At 35.0% G+C, this 13,634-nt stretch overlaps 1 protein-coding gene across 4 annotated transcripts; it reads left to right on the top strand.

Moving 5' to 3' along the window:
- Positions 7,608–12,211, top strand: LOC109829101 (protein FAM133). 4 transcript variants are annotated; one of them, XM_020396197.1, is made up of 3 exons: positions 7,608–7,682; positions 10,693–10,756; positions 11,258–12,211. In XM_020396197.1, the coding sequence occupies exon 3, from the start codon at positions 11,286–11,288 to the stop codon at positions 11,895–11,897; it is 612 nt and encodes a 203-aa protein (XP_020251786.1). In that variant the 5' UTR covers positions 7,608–7,682; positions 10,693–10,756; positions 11,258–11,285; the 3' UTR covers positions 11,898–12,211. The 4 variants fall into 4 exon arrangements, with proteins under 4 accessions (XP_020251786.1, XP_020251784.1, XP_020251787.1 ...); XM_020396195.1 differs by having other exon boundaries at positions 11,224–12,211; XM_020396198.1 differs by having other exon boundaries at positions 10,693–10,765.

The raw sequence follows: 13,634 nt of genomic DNA, 5'->3' as shown, positions 1-13,634 counted from the left end.
GAATCGAATAGGAAGAGGCGGAGGGGCAGGGGTTGAGAAACCAAAGAATCGGAGATGAAGAAACGGAAGCATCGAAAGAAGAGGAGATGAGGAGGCGGAGGGGTAAGATTTCTTTTGCGATACAAACTAGTATAGTCTGGAGCAAATCATATTTTGTTCTAGTTTTTCTTTGCAAATATCATAAAATAATGGGAAAAATGTGTCCAGGCCCCAAAAGCAGAATGTTCATGTGACCCGCCCCCTTGTATTTTGCCCCATGTGATTCAGCCCCAAAAAGTACCATTTAATATTTTAAGGCCCCTCCACGTCAGCAGTATAAAAAAAGAGATTGTATTTTGAAAAAAAACCCGAAATTACCCCTCCACTTATCTTCCCTAGACGTCTGGTCCCCAAACTACATGGAAAGTCACGCCCATTAATGCAATCTGATGGAAAAAATAGAGGGAAATTTCCCGCCCTTTTTTGAACTCTATCATGAGCAATAACTCATGTTAGTTCTAAGTTATTTAATGTTAGTTCTAAGTTATTTAATGTTAGTTCTAACTTATTTTATGTTAGTTCTAATTTAGTTCTAATTCATGTTAGTTCTAATGTTAGTTCTAAGTTATTTAATGTTTGTTCTAACTTATTTTATGTTGTTCTATGTTAGTTCTAATTTAGTTCTGACTTATTTAATGTTAGTTCTACTTCCAGCTAGTGTTGGTTCTAATATAAGCGTTAGTTCTAGTGGCTATATTAGTTCTAGTTGAGCTCCTGTTAGGACTGACACGATACCTGTTAGAATTGATACTGGAGAAGCTAGAACTAACACATCATCAAGTAGAAGTAATATGACATTTAGACCTAACAATTACGCTGGAACTAACGACTTAAATAAATTAGAACTAACACGATACCAGTTAGAACTAACACTAGAGAAGCTAGAACTAACACATCATTAAATAGAACTAACATGGCGTTTAGACCCAACAATTACGTAGAACTAATGACTTAAATAAATTACAACTAACACGATATCTGTTAGAACTAACACTAGAACTAACACATTAAATAAATTAAAACTAACACGAGCTGGTAAAAATTAGAACTAACCACATTAGTTCTAATTTATACAAAGTTAGTTCTATTTTATAACAAGTTAGTTCTAATTTTATACCATGTTAGTTCTAATTTTATGCCACGTTAGTTCTAATTTATGCCAAGTTAGTTCTAATTTATACAAGTTAGTTCTATTTTATAACAAGCTATCTCTAAATTATACAATGTTAATTCTATTCTGGAGCGTGTTAGTTCTAATCTATACCATGTTAGATCTATTCTGTAGCGTGTTAGTTCTAATCTGCACAGTGTTAGTTCTATTCTGTAGAGTGTTAGTTCTAATCTGCACAGTGTTAGTTCTATTCTGTAGAGTGTTAGTTCTAATCTGCACAGTGTTAGTTCTATTCTGTAGAGTGTTAGTTCTAATCTGCACAGTGTTAGTTCTATTCTGTAGAGTGTTAGTTCTAATCTGCACAGTGTTAGTTCTATTCTGTAGAGTGTTAGTTCTAATCTGCACAGTGTTAGTTCTATTCTGTAGAGTGTTAGTTCTAATCTGCACAGTGTTAGTTCTATTCTGTAGAGTGTTAGTTCTAATCTGCACAGTGTTAGTTCTATTCTGTAGAGTGTTAGTTCTAATCTGCACAGTGTTAGTTCTATTCTGTAGAGTGTTAGTTCTAATCTGCACAGTGTTAGTTCTATTCTGTAGAGTGTTAGTTCTAATCTGCACAGTGTTAGTTCTATTCTGTAGAGTGTTAGTTCTAATCTGCACAGTGTTAGTTCTATTCTGTAGAGTGTTAGTTCTAATCTGCACAGTGTTAGTTCTATTCTGTAGAGTGTTAGTTCTAATCTGCACAGTGTTAGTTCTATTCTGTAGAGTGTTAGTTCTAATCTGCACAGTGTTAGTTCTAATCTGTAGAGTGTTAGTTCTATTCTGCACAGTGTTAGTTCCGTTCTGTAGAGTGTTAGTTCTAATCTGCACAGTGTTAGTTCTATTCTGTAGAGTGTTAGTTCTAATCTGCACAGTGTTAGTTCTAATCTGTAGAGTGTTAGTTCTATTCTGCACAGTATTAGTTCTAGTTCTAATCTGCACAGTGTTAGTTCTATTCTGTAGAGTGTTAGTTCTATTCTGCACAGTGTTAGTTCCGTTCTGTAGAGTGTTAGTTCTAATCTGCACAGTGTTAGTTCTATTCTGTAGAGTGTTAGTTCTAATCTGCACAGTGTTAGTTCTATTCTGTAGAGTGTTAGTTCTAATCTGCACAGTGTTAGTTCTATTCTGTAGAGTGTTAGTTCTAATCTGCACAGTGTTAGTTCTATTCTGTAGAGTGTTAGTTCTATTCTGCACAGTGTTAGTTCTATTCTGTAGAGTGTTAGTTCTATTCTGCACAGTGTTAGTTCCGTTCTGTAGAGTGTTAGTTCTAATCTGCACAGTGTTAGTTCTATTCTGTAGAGTGTTAGTTCTAATCTGCACAGTGTTAGTTCTATTCTGTAGAGTGTTAGTTCTAATCTGCACAGTGTTAGTTCTATTCTGTAGAGTGTTAGTTCTAATCTGCACAGTGTTAGTTCTATTCTGTAGAGTGTTAGTTCTAATCTGCACAGTGTTAGTTCTATTCTGTAGAGTGTTAGTTCTAATCTGCACAGTGTTAGTTCTATTCTGTAGAGTGTTAGTTCTATTCTGCACAGTGTTAGTTCCGTTCTGTAGAGTGTTAGTTCTAATCTGCACAGTGTTAGTTCTATTCTGTAGAGTGTTAGTTCTATTCTGCACAGTGTTAGTTCCGTTCTGTAGAGTGTTAGTTCTAATCTGCACAGTGTTAGTTCTATTCTGTAGCGTGTTAGTTCTAATCTGCACAGTGTTAGTTCTATTCTGTAGCGTGTTAGTTCTAATGTACACCATGTTAGTTCTATTTTGTAGCGTGTTAGTTCTAATCTACACCATGTTAGTTCTGTCGCAGTTCATGTCAGTTCTAGTGTATACCACGTTGCTTCTAATTTATACCAAGTTAGTTGTAACTTATAGCAAGTTAGTTCTATTTTATACCACATTAAGCGTTATTTTATAACAAGTTAGTTCTAAATTATACCACGTTAGTTCTATTTTATACCATGTTATATCTAATTTATACAAAGTTTGTTCTATCTCATATAATAAGTTAGTTCTAATTTTAACCATATTAGTTCTAATTTATCCCAAGTCAGTTCTAATTATACCAAGTTAGTTCTATTTTATAACAAATTAGTTCTAATTTATACAAAGTTAGTTCTATTTTATAACAAATTAGTTCTAATTTATACCAAGTTAGTCCTATCTTATAACAAGTTAGTTCTAATTTTAACCACATTAGTTCTAATTTATCCCAAGTTAGTTCTAATTATACCAAGTTAGTTCTATTTTATAACAAATTAGTTCTAATTTATACAAAGTTAGTTCTATTTTATAACAAGTTAGCTCTAATTTATATCAAGTTAGTCCTATCTTATAACAAGTTAGTTCTAATTTTAACCACATTAGTTCTAATTTATCCCAAGTTAGTTCTAACTTATAGCAAGTTAGTTCTATTTTATAACAAGTTAGTTCTAATTTATACATGAGCTTCGATAGAACAAACATGAGCTAACTCTAGTTATTTATGCCATTTTTTAAACTCTATCAATAGCTAACTCATGTTAGTTCTAACTTATTTCATGTTAGTTCTAACTTATTTTCATGTTAGTTCTAACTTATTTTATGTTAGTTCTAATGGCAAGTAAGAGCTAACTTTAAGTGGAACTAACATTAACACTTTGGCTACTTGGTCTAGTGGTAAAGCTTGGGAATTTGGAGAGGAGGTTAGGAGTTCAAGCCCATGCAACTACAATATATATTTAAAGGTCTTTGATTGGATATATATTTAAAGGTCTTTGATTGGGCCTTGGGCCTTGGGGCTCTTGGGCTCTTTGTTAGTTCTAGCCATTAGAACTAACATTCCAGCCCTTAGAACTAACATAACAGCCCTTAGAACTAACATTGGGCTCTTTGTTAGTTCTAGCCATTAGAACTAACATTCCAGCCCTTAGAACTAACATAACAGCCCTTAGAACTAACATTTATAGTTCTAATTTTCCTTGACCCCCCTTTCAAATTCACAGGTTCTTAGATTCTTTAGTCGACTTTTAATCACATTATCTTCAATTTTTAGCTAAATGTCGATATGTCTGAAGATTCAATGTGAGCTTTTGAATTTCTGCTGTTAATCTCTTATACAAAACTCTGTCAATCACCAAATCACACAAGAAAAAGGCATTAAAGAAAAACCCAAACTGCTGTTCAAGAATCCAAGGAGATCTCATTTCAATTAAATGAAAGAGAAAAACTACAAAAATCCAATATCGATTCCCTTCATAAATTACAAGAAAACAAGAGCACTATCTTGATTAAGACATTGATTTGGGTAAAGATATTCCGTAACCTAGAAAGGGGAGAACAACGATGCATCAGACCAAAGCCCCAGGCTCCGTCAGCTCGCGGGTCCCCGGACCATGTTCCGTGTTTGTTGTTGAACCCGCGTTCACGAGCTGTTTCTAAGATGACTCCCCGACCTCCGACTCCATGACCACCGTCCTCGCCTTCGCCTTCCACGACCTCCTCAGTCTGATCATTTTCAGCGGCCATGACGGAAGTGAGAGAGAAGGAGAAGCTGAGAGATAGAGTGGAGAGAGAGAGAGAGAGAGAGAGAGAGAGAGAGAGAGAGAGATGGGATGGGGTTAAAGGGATGGGCGCAGTTACCAAGCTCAATCAAATAAAAGGGTAAATTTGTAACTTTTGTTGGGTTTTTCTCAGGATCTGGTACTTTGGGGCCTTAACACAAATACAATGTGTATTTAGGGCTGAATCACATGGGGCAAAATACAAGGGGGTGGGTCACATGAACTTTCTGCTTTTGGGGCCTGGACACATTTTTCCCTAATTATTAATTAATACATGTTCATTAATTGATAATAATATTATAGACTCGTAAAGTTTTTTCTAGATAAGTCATTATTAATGGGATAAAATTAGAATAAAATAAGTTGAAAGGGGTAAAATAGGTCATTGATAATAATATTATAGACTCGTAAAGTTTTTTCTAGATAAGTCATGAATAATGGGATAAAATTAGAATAAAACAAGTTGAAAGGGGTAAAATAGGCATGCAAAAGTTTTGACAATTGTTTTCTCTTTTAGAAGTAGTATAGATAAAAGATAACTAAAATGCCTAACACTTGAGGATCAACACAAATGCTCTCATCCTCACAAAAACCATTCGAAATGTCCTCACTTTTTTTTTTGTTATGCACGCATCGTGTGCCCCAGAGTACTTGTAATTAATGGAGAAAGGAGGATTAAAGTTAAGACTTAAAGAATTTTGCAAAAAGCAACTAAAAATTATATGATAATGATTAACTTGGTGAATAAGATAAATCTAACAAAATCGAATGAAAAGAATACAACTCATGTAAAGGTGTAATCGGCTTGAAAAGCATGGATGAAAGACTTTATTACGATTGTAAATTAAGAACTTAAGGGTATTTTTGACAACCCTCTAGAATTGACCCATAACTAAACCTGTCATTCTGGACTAGTTTTGGATATTTTTTTCTCTGGCAAAAAATAGGATTGAAATTGACTCATTTCCGTCGGTAAAAAAAAAAGCTGACTAAACTAGTTTTATTTTGGACCAGGGGCTTTAGGTTGGAGCACCACTCCCCTCATCCAAACTAAAACTAAATTCGTTTCGAGTGAAATTGGGTCAAGACTTATCCTAGCTCAGTTTTTTATAGATTGTCAAACACACCCTAAAATGCTTGGGGCCTTAGGTTTAGACTTAATTTGATTGGGATAACAACAAAAAATTATCTTTGGTAGGAGGTATTTTGAAGGGAGTGTAATGTAGAATAGTGTAAGATAAGGAGAGAGAGAGAGAGAGCGCTAAAAATGAACTGGATGTTAAAGGAGAGAAAAATCCCTCCGAATCAAAGAGACACGGGGATTGAGGACATTTACGTTATAATTACAATTTTATCCTCCAAAATATTTCATAATTACATAATTAAATATATTATCCTCATCCAAACTCTAAATTTCATCCCCCATAAATTTCATCCCCCATATATTTGGGTCTTCGAAATTAGACACCAAAATTTAAAAACTTTGGAATTAGTCTCCTATTTTTTATCTTCAAATTTTAAATTTATTAGTCCTGAAAATCTTTACATAATTTGAAAGAAGCCCTACAAATCATTGTATTTTGAAATTAGTCCCCCAAATCTTTATACTTTCTTTGTTCTATTTATTTATTTTATCTTTTGTTTTAATAAATAAAATATAAGCTTATTGATATAATTTTAAAAATATTCTAACAAAAAAGTATTGTTGTACTTTAACTAACTCATTTTCTCACCTCCCCTTCTCATCCCCACTACCAAACAAGAAAAAGTCTTGTAACTCCTCCCTCCCTACCAGAGCAAGACAGTCTAGATTTCCAGGCGCTAATAAAAAGGCCATAATACTAGGCCTGCTTGAAAGCACTCGGCCCATTAGAGGTGGGGTGTGATCCAGAGCAAGACAAGTCTTTTCGGGCGCTAACAAAAAGGCCATAATACTAGGCCTGCTAAAAAGCCCTCGGCCCATTAGAGGGGGTGGATAAGAATTGATAGAATAGTCATAAGACTATCTCCAACAGAGATATTTGGGGGGGGTTTTTTGCTCCAGCGGGTAGGTTTTGAGGTGGTGAAATGCAAAACCGGAGCCCAAGAGGTGAAATTTTCACCTCTGGTTTTTCTCTCCGTGTGGGTCCCGCTACAGTAAATCAAATGCCCCCATCAAGCCATGTGTCAAGGCTTGATTGGTTGGGTTTTTTTGTTTTACTCCTAACTTTTAAATGATATTTTGGGAGATAAATACTAGGAATTAATTTATAATTTTTATATCAATAATTTTTATTTTTTCACCTCTATAAATAGAGAGTAGTCTTGTGTAATTTGGAGACAAAAAAAAATCTGAGTTTTCAACACCTTATTCTCCTTCTCTTTGCTTTTGCTTCTATATTCTTCAAACCTTTTCAAATGGATCCTTCACAAAATAAATGAGTTATATTAGTAATAATAATAGTAGTAGTAGTAATATATATGAAATAAGAAAAAGAAATGAATAAATAAGGTGGGGTATATATGTTGGAGTGATGGGGTTATAGTGGGTCCCAAATAAAGTAAAAATCTTTTGAAAAAACTCCTGCTGTAGAGATGATAGAAAATGGAGATTGTTGAATTATGTGGAGGGGGAATAAAGTGATGTGACAGGAGAGAGAAGGATAAAATTTCGACTCCTGATGGAGATAGTCTTAACTATCTGGCACCCCCGCTGGGCCGAATCATTCCTAATTTCACGCAGAGACTCGTTAGACCCGTAATCTAGCCATCCACGCGTCACGAGCCCATTCGCCGTACATTTCAAAAGGCAAAACCCTCCTCCATAACGCCCCAAACGTGTGCAAGAGACTCACACCGAAAGCAAGCAATCTATAAATAAGCCTGTGGGCGGCCCGCACGGTAATCGAGCCCGCCGAGTCGTAAAAGAGTAGGGAGAGGGGAGCAAATATTCCTTTTTTTCTCTCGAAGCTTCTCTCATCAAGGTAAGAATTAGGGTTTCATCACTTCTATTTTTTCCCCTTCATTAATTAATTCGTCGTGTCTTGCGATCTAGGGTTCCATGATCTCAGTTTAATTTGATTTTCTCTGTTTGATCTTTGTGGATCTTGAAATTTGGTGTGGATTGATGAACATTTGGGGGCTTTCTTGGCGATTTGAAAGTCTAGGGTTTGGATTTAGATCTTTTGATCTATTTTAGGTGTCTAGAATTTTTGAAGATTGTGAATTTCTAATTCGGAATGATTTATAGGGGTTTATCCCCTTGTTTCGTTGCTTTAATATATTAATAAATTATATGCCTAATCTTGGTTTTCTAGGTTATGATATGTTGTGAATGGAAATGTTCCTTAGTATTTATCTACCTTAAGAGTTGCTTCTTAATTGAAAATTTGAAATGTTCGCAACATTGGTGGAATTATACTGTGATTAATATATGCATTGAAAATTTTGAACGCCTTGGCTGTCCTTTAAGGGGATGTTTGGTTGTTATCTTAGAAATCAAAGAAAAAGAAGTTGGTTAAGGAACAATTAAGAATGGGGTTCCACCATTTTCCTTACAAATACCTAGGAAACGGGCTTCCTTAAAAATGAGTCGCACCCGTTTCCTTAAAAATTAGTCGCACCATCCGATAGTAATGTGCCACATCATCTTTTCACTTGGTTTCATAGTGTGAACCAAACAAGGAAAAGGAAACCGTTATAGGAAATATATTTCCTATAACTGCTTTCTTTGGTTTCTTGGCCAACCAAACAGGTGGCATGGTTTTAAAACTGTTAGCCGTACTTGCATTTTCTCTCATGTTGGTGTTTTGTTTTTGTTCAATGAATTGGCTGTTGTGTGCTTGAGTATTTCAATGTATTGATCAAAATTTCTACTGTATAAAAAATGTATTAAGGTTCCTGCTTCCTCTACATAAGGTTGGCCCAACACTAAGTGCTTCTTTGGTATATAAGAAATGAATTGTAAAAGTATGCCTTGGGGAAGTGTGGGGTGTTTTGCGCACTTTCTACTCTCCCCTTAAAAGTTAAAATTGGTGGTTAGGTCATTAGTCATCCACTTTCCTGCCAAGACCTAACGTTAATAGGCATATTTAACAGGGGAACGTTAAAAGTGCCCTTATGCCTATCTGAAAGGTACTAAGTCAAGAGATTAATGATTCTAATAATGTATTTTGGCCTAACCTAAAATGGTTGTAAATTAACAATTTGTTTAACTGGTTTCAGTTTAATTTGATTTTTTCTGTCTGATATCTATGACTTTTGAAATTTCGTCTGCTACCTTTGGAGATATATTAAAATAGAAAAATATCAGACAGCCAGGTAAAATGGAAGATAGATAAAAATAAAGTGAAATCCTAATTACTTGAATTCTAGTAAGTGCTTTAAGACCACCAGGTAAATAAGCATTAGATCTCCCTTTTGCATATTTCGGAGGTATTAAGTCAAGAGATTAATAAGAATATAAGTTAACCTAACAAAAAATGGATATATATATTAACAATTTGTTTAACTAATTTATGTTTAATTGATTTTTGTTGCCCCACACCTTCAGACCTTGAAATTTGGCGTGAATAAATAAATGTCGTTAGCTTTCTTGGCAATTTGAAAGTCTAGGGTTTTGACTTAGATGTTGTGATCTGTGTGTTTATCTTAGGTGTCTAGTACCTTTGCGAATAGATTAGAATAGAAAAATATCGAAGTCCCTAAGTAAATGCAAGATAGATAAAATGAAAGCGAAAAATAGTCTAGTACCTTTGAGAATAGATTAGAATAGGAAAATATCGAAGTCCCTAAGTAAATGCAAGATAGATAAAATGAAAGCGAAAAATAATTTGAATTTAGCTTGACTGCCTGGTCTGGTTTTATTCTTAATCAGCTGGGAAATTTCTTTGATTTCGACAAGGATCTAGTTCTAGATTCAGTGTTGGACATAATCTTTGCGTTTGAAAGAAGTAGAACATACAACAGAATAAAAAATAGTATAGTATCTTTGATTATTCTGTTTGCCCTATCCTTGACTTCATAATGTAAATCTACTCCTCTATACAAATGAGAGCACCTAAGATTCACTATTCATGCTACAATAAATACTACAATACATTTGTTGTAGCATTATTACAGCAACAAACGCGAAACTGGGCACTGATTTTTTGAAAATATCACTGTAGCATACGGAAATATTGCAGCAGAGGCGGGATACTATAGCAATCCAAAAGATCAAAAATTGCTGTAGTAGTTAAAACCAGGATTAATGTAACGGGGTGTTCACACTAATTTCATTATAAATGAGAATCAGCTAACTGCATTTGGAGATAATAGATACATGTCTGCTTATTGTTTTCCATTACCTAGCCTATTATCATGGAAAATAGAATGTAGGGCAGTTATTCTATCGAGATCTAAATTAGGCATTAGTGTTTCTTATTAGCAAAGATTTCAGAGTTGATTTTATTGTTCTGATAGTATTTAATATAAATGGAGTTTGATGTATGGTAATAAACAATAATTGACTTGATGATCTGAATATTACGCCATCTTAAAGTTTGGAGTTCTATTTTGTGATCGATATCATGCAGTGTCATAGATGGCAACTTAATGCACACTTGCCTGCTTCATCCATGTTCAAATGCTTACTTTTGGAATACATAGTTCCTGTTATATAATATGCAAATGATTCCCAGCTTTTTGTTCATTTCCGTATAAAAAAAGATGAAACCTTTTGAATTAATAAATGACGCCGTACAACATATCTGAATTTCAGATTTTTCTTGTTAAGCTGAAAAGTGATGAGATCATGTTATTCTCATATTACCTCATAAACAAATCAAATTTAAAAGTTTTTCTTGGTAAAGGTTATGGATTGCTTGCACTATATTCTATACTTGACAGTCAGTATATTTTATGAATTTTCTTCGTGACAATACTCATTATATCTTTGTCCTAGGAATTATGTTGATAAGTATTTATTTGCTTACGTTTATTATCATATTTCAGTTGGAAAAGGGGAAGACCACCATCTCAACTTTCTTCTGTGAAATTGAGGATAACTTTGTATAAGGTAAGAAAGGTGAGTTCATGTTGGAGTTTATTTTTGAATTATAAATTAGTTGACTTTTTTTGTTTGTGTCTTCCTATGTCATGATATAGTTGGCTTGTTGCTAGTATCATCGTGATTTTTGTTATTTATATTCTTTACATTAGTTTGTAATTTTGTATTGTCAGTACAAAAAAGAGGAAAGAAAGAAAAACCTGTGCACGCCATTGCCATAATCATCGTTTTTTGCCGCCCCCTCCCTCTGTGTGTGTTTTTTCTCATGCATGTGTGGTAGTGGTACTAAGGAGTGATTGATGCATGTTATTTCATATTGCTGAGGGCATTTGCATAAAAGAGTATTTAATGCCTGTAATTGCATATGACAAGCTATTGCTTCTTTAGTTTTAAAATTATTTTAACTAATATTCTCTTCCATTTGGTTTGTGGTATTAGATGTGGAGGAACTAACAGTGATTCTTCTCTTTTATGAGATGCACTTCCTTGCATCATCTCACCAAAATGCAGGTGTTCCGCTTGTTTTTAATATCATCAAATGGACAGCAAAAAGTTCTTGCAACTCGTCGAGGAGAAGAAGAAGAGAGTTCTCGAGAAGAAGGAAGCTCCTTTAAAATGGGAGCAGAAGTTGGAAGCTGCTGCCAAGGCAGAGGCCGACGCTGAAGAGAAGAGGAAACTGAAGGCCTCAAAGCACAAGAGGAGGAGGTCAGCCACATCAGCATCAGACTTCGACAGTGAGAGCGATAGCAGGAAGAAGGCTCATCACAAGAAACACAAGCACAGATCGAAGAAGAGGAGCTCAAGCTCTAGTGATGGTACTAGTGACGAGCTCGAAAGTGATTCTGAGGAGGATCGACCAAGGAGGAAGAGACGGGCCCATAAGAGGAGGCATCGGCATCACTCTTCAAGAACAGACTCTAGCAGGTCGGGTTTGAGTAGCGAAGACGATGATTCTTCAGCCTCTGATTCTGCGGGAGGGAGGGCCAGGATTAAGCGCAAGCATCGTCACAGAAAAAGTAGTGCTGATGAGTCAATGTCAGATTCTGATGACGATCACAAGCATCATAGTCGCCATAACCGGAAATCCCATCATCGGCATGGACATGATCACGACCATAACCAAAGTCACCGAAGCCATGGCCACCATTAAGATTCAGTGGAACCAAATGGGAAGCTGGAGGCAGAAAATTGAGACACTGACGTTGGACATTGGCAAAGATTATTGATTGGTTGATTGATTGATGCCCTGGGGTTTACATTTTTAACTGTTGTGTTTGGAGATGTAACGGAAACTGCAGGCGCATTGGAGGCGCTTTTATTCTCGCATTTCATAATTCACCCAAATTCTATCTAAAGTTTGTGGTACGGTTGCTTATTCTGATTGCAGCTTTATTGTATTTTCTAATGTCGGATTGAGTTTGCTTTTGATGGATGAAAGATTTAAAGTATTGTTTCTGATATTTATCTGATGCGGCCTTCTTTAGTTAATTTTTGGAGCGTAGAAGTGTGGAGTGTTGTGCCAGGTTCTTTCCGATTTTTTTAGTGTTAATTGCACTTAAATAGCATGTGGTTTCCCAAGTGTCGCACGTGAATATAACAAGTTGTATTTTGGTTCAAAAAAACACCACAAATTTTCCAAAATTTACACGTTACTACCTTTGATTAGGCAAATGTGGAAATTGTTGCTGGAATATTTCTCTATAATACTTGTATACTAGTTTTAGAGTTTTTAAACCATTAATATTTGTTAAAATTTTTGTTAGAAACACTCCTCTTATATTTTAAAGTTGAATTAAGATAGGTTTAAAAAAAATTTGGTTGATTTAACAGCAAATTTAACAAATATGGTAAGTTCAAAAGCTCTAAATTAGCGTGTAAGTATCATAGAGGACACTTGGGTGAAAATTTTCACGTTTGCATATGATCGATTGTAGTAACATGCAAACTTTGAAAACATTATGGTATTTTTTACCAAAATACAACCTATGATATTTAAGTGCAATAAGTGGGAAATTATATTTAAGTGCAAGAAGTGGGAAATTATATGGTATTTAATTACAATTTTCCCGTTTTGTTAATGTATATCCCAGTTTCTAATGTTTCATAGTCGATGAAATGTTGAAGTATATGCTAGGCAACTGTGAAGCAATAGTATGACGCGCAAGTTCGTGGTAAATTTCACTAACTAAGGGCGTTTACACGCGAAAAATAAAATTAGAGTGTTCGTAGATCAAAACAACCAGATTACAGGGGTCTAACAGCAATTAACCAAAAAAAAAATCTCATTACAGGTGTCTCCATCCCGATCCGGTTGAGTTGAACCCACAATTTCCCACTCGCTGCCGTCTTAGACCAAACCACTCTCGAGTCTCCCAATCTCCCACTTAAAAAAGAGACCAATTTTCAAAACCAATCTTTTTACGAAAATATTCTCAAAAAAAGATATGTTTTTACTTTAATTATCAAAACTGATCTAGTTTTAACCTGAGGGTTAAAACTGAGTCAGTTTTGAGGAAAAAAGTTCCCAAACTTCACGAGAGCTAAAGTCCCGTAAAGTTTTGTTATGTAAAAAACTTCTATAACAAAAAAACTTTACGAGAGTTTAACTTTTGTAAAGTTTGAGCACTTTTTTTTTTCAAAACCGACTCTGAAACTAGATCGGTTTTAATAATTAAAATTGAAACATACCGTTTTTTAAAAATAAGTTAAAAAAGGTTTGTTTTGAAAATTTGTCCTTGTCTGCGGTCACCTCCTTTCCTCCTCCTATGCCTCCTCTCTCCCAAATCTCCTGCCTCTCAATTCCCGTCCTCCGCCCACCGCCGCCTCCTCTCTCCCTCGGCGGCCCGTCAGCCAAGACCTAACCCTAACCGCTACCCTCCATGGACTC

The sequence above is a fragment of the Asparagus officinalis genome, chromosome 1, assembly GCF_001876935.1.
Source record: "Asparagus officinalis chromosome 1, Aspof.V1, whole genome shotgun sequence".
NCBI classification, from domain to species: Eukaryota; Viridiplantae; Streptophyta; class Magnoliopsida; order Asparagales; family Asparagaceae; genus Asparagus; species Asparagus officinalis.
Note: the sequence above shows the minus strand (reverse complement) of the source record. Positions and strands in the feature narration are given on the sequence as shown.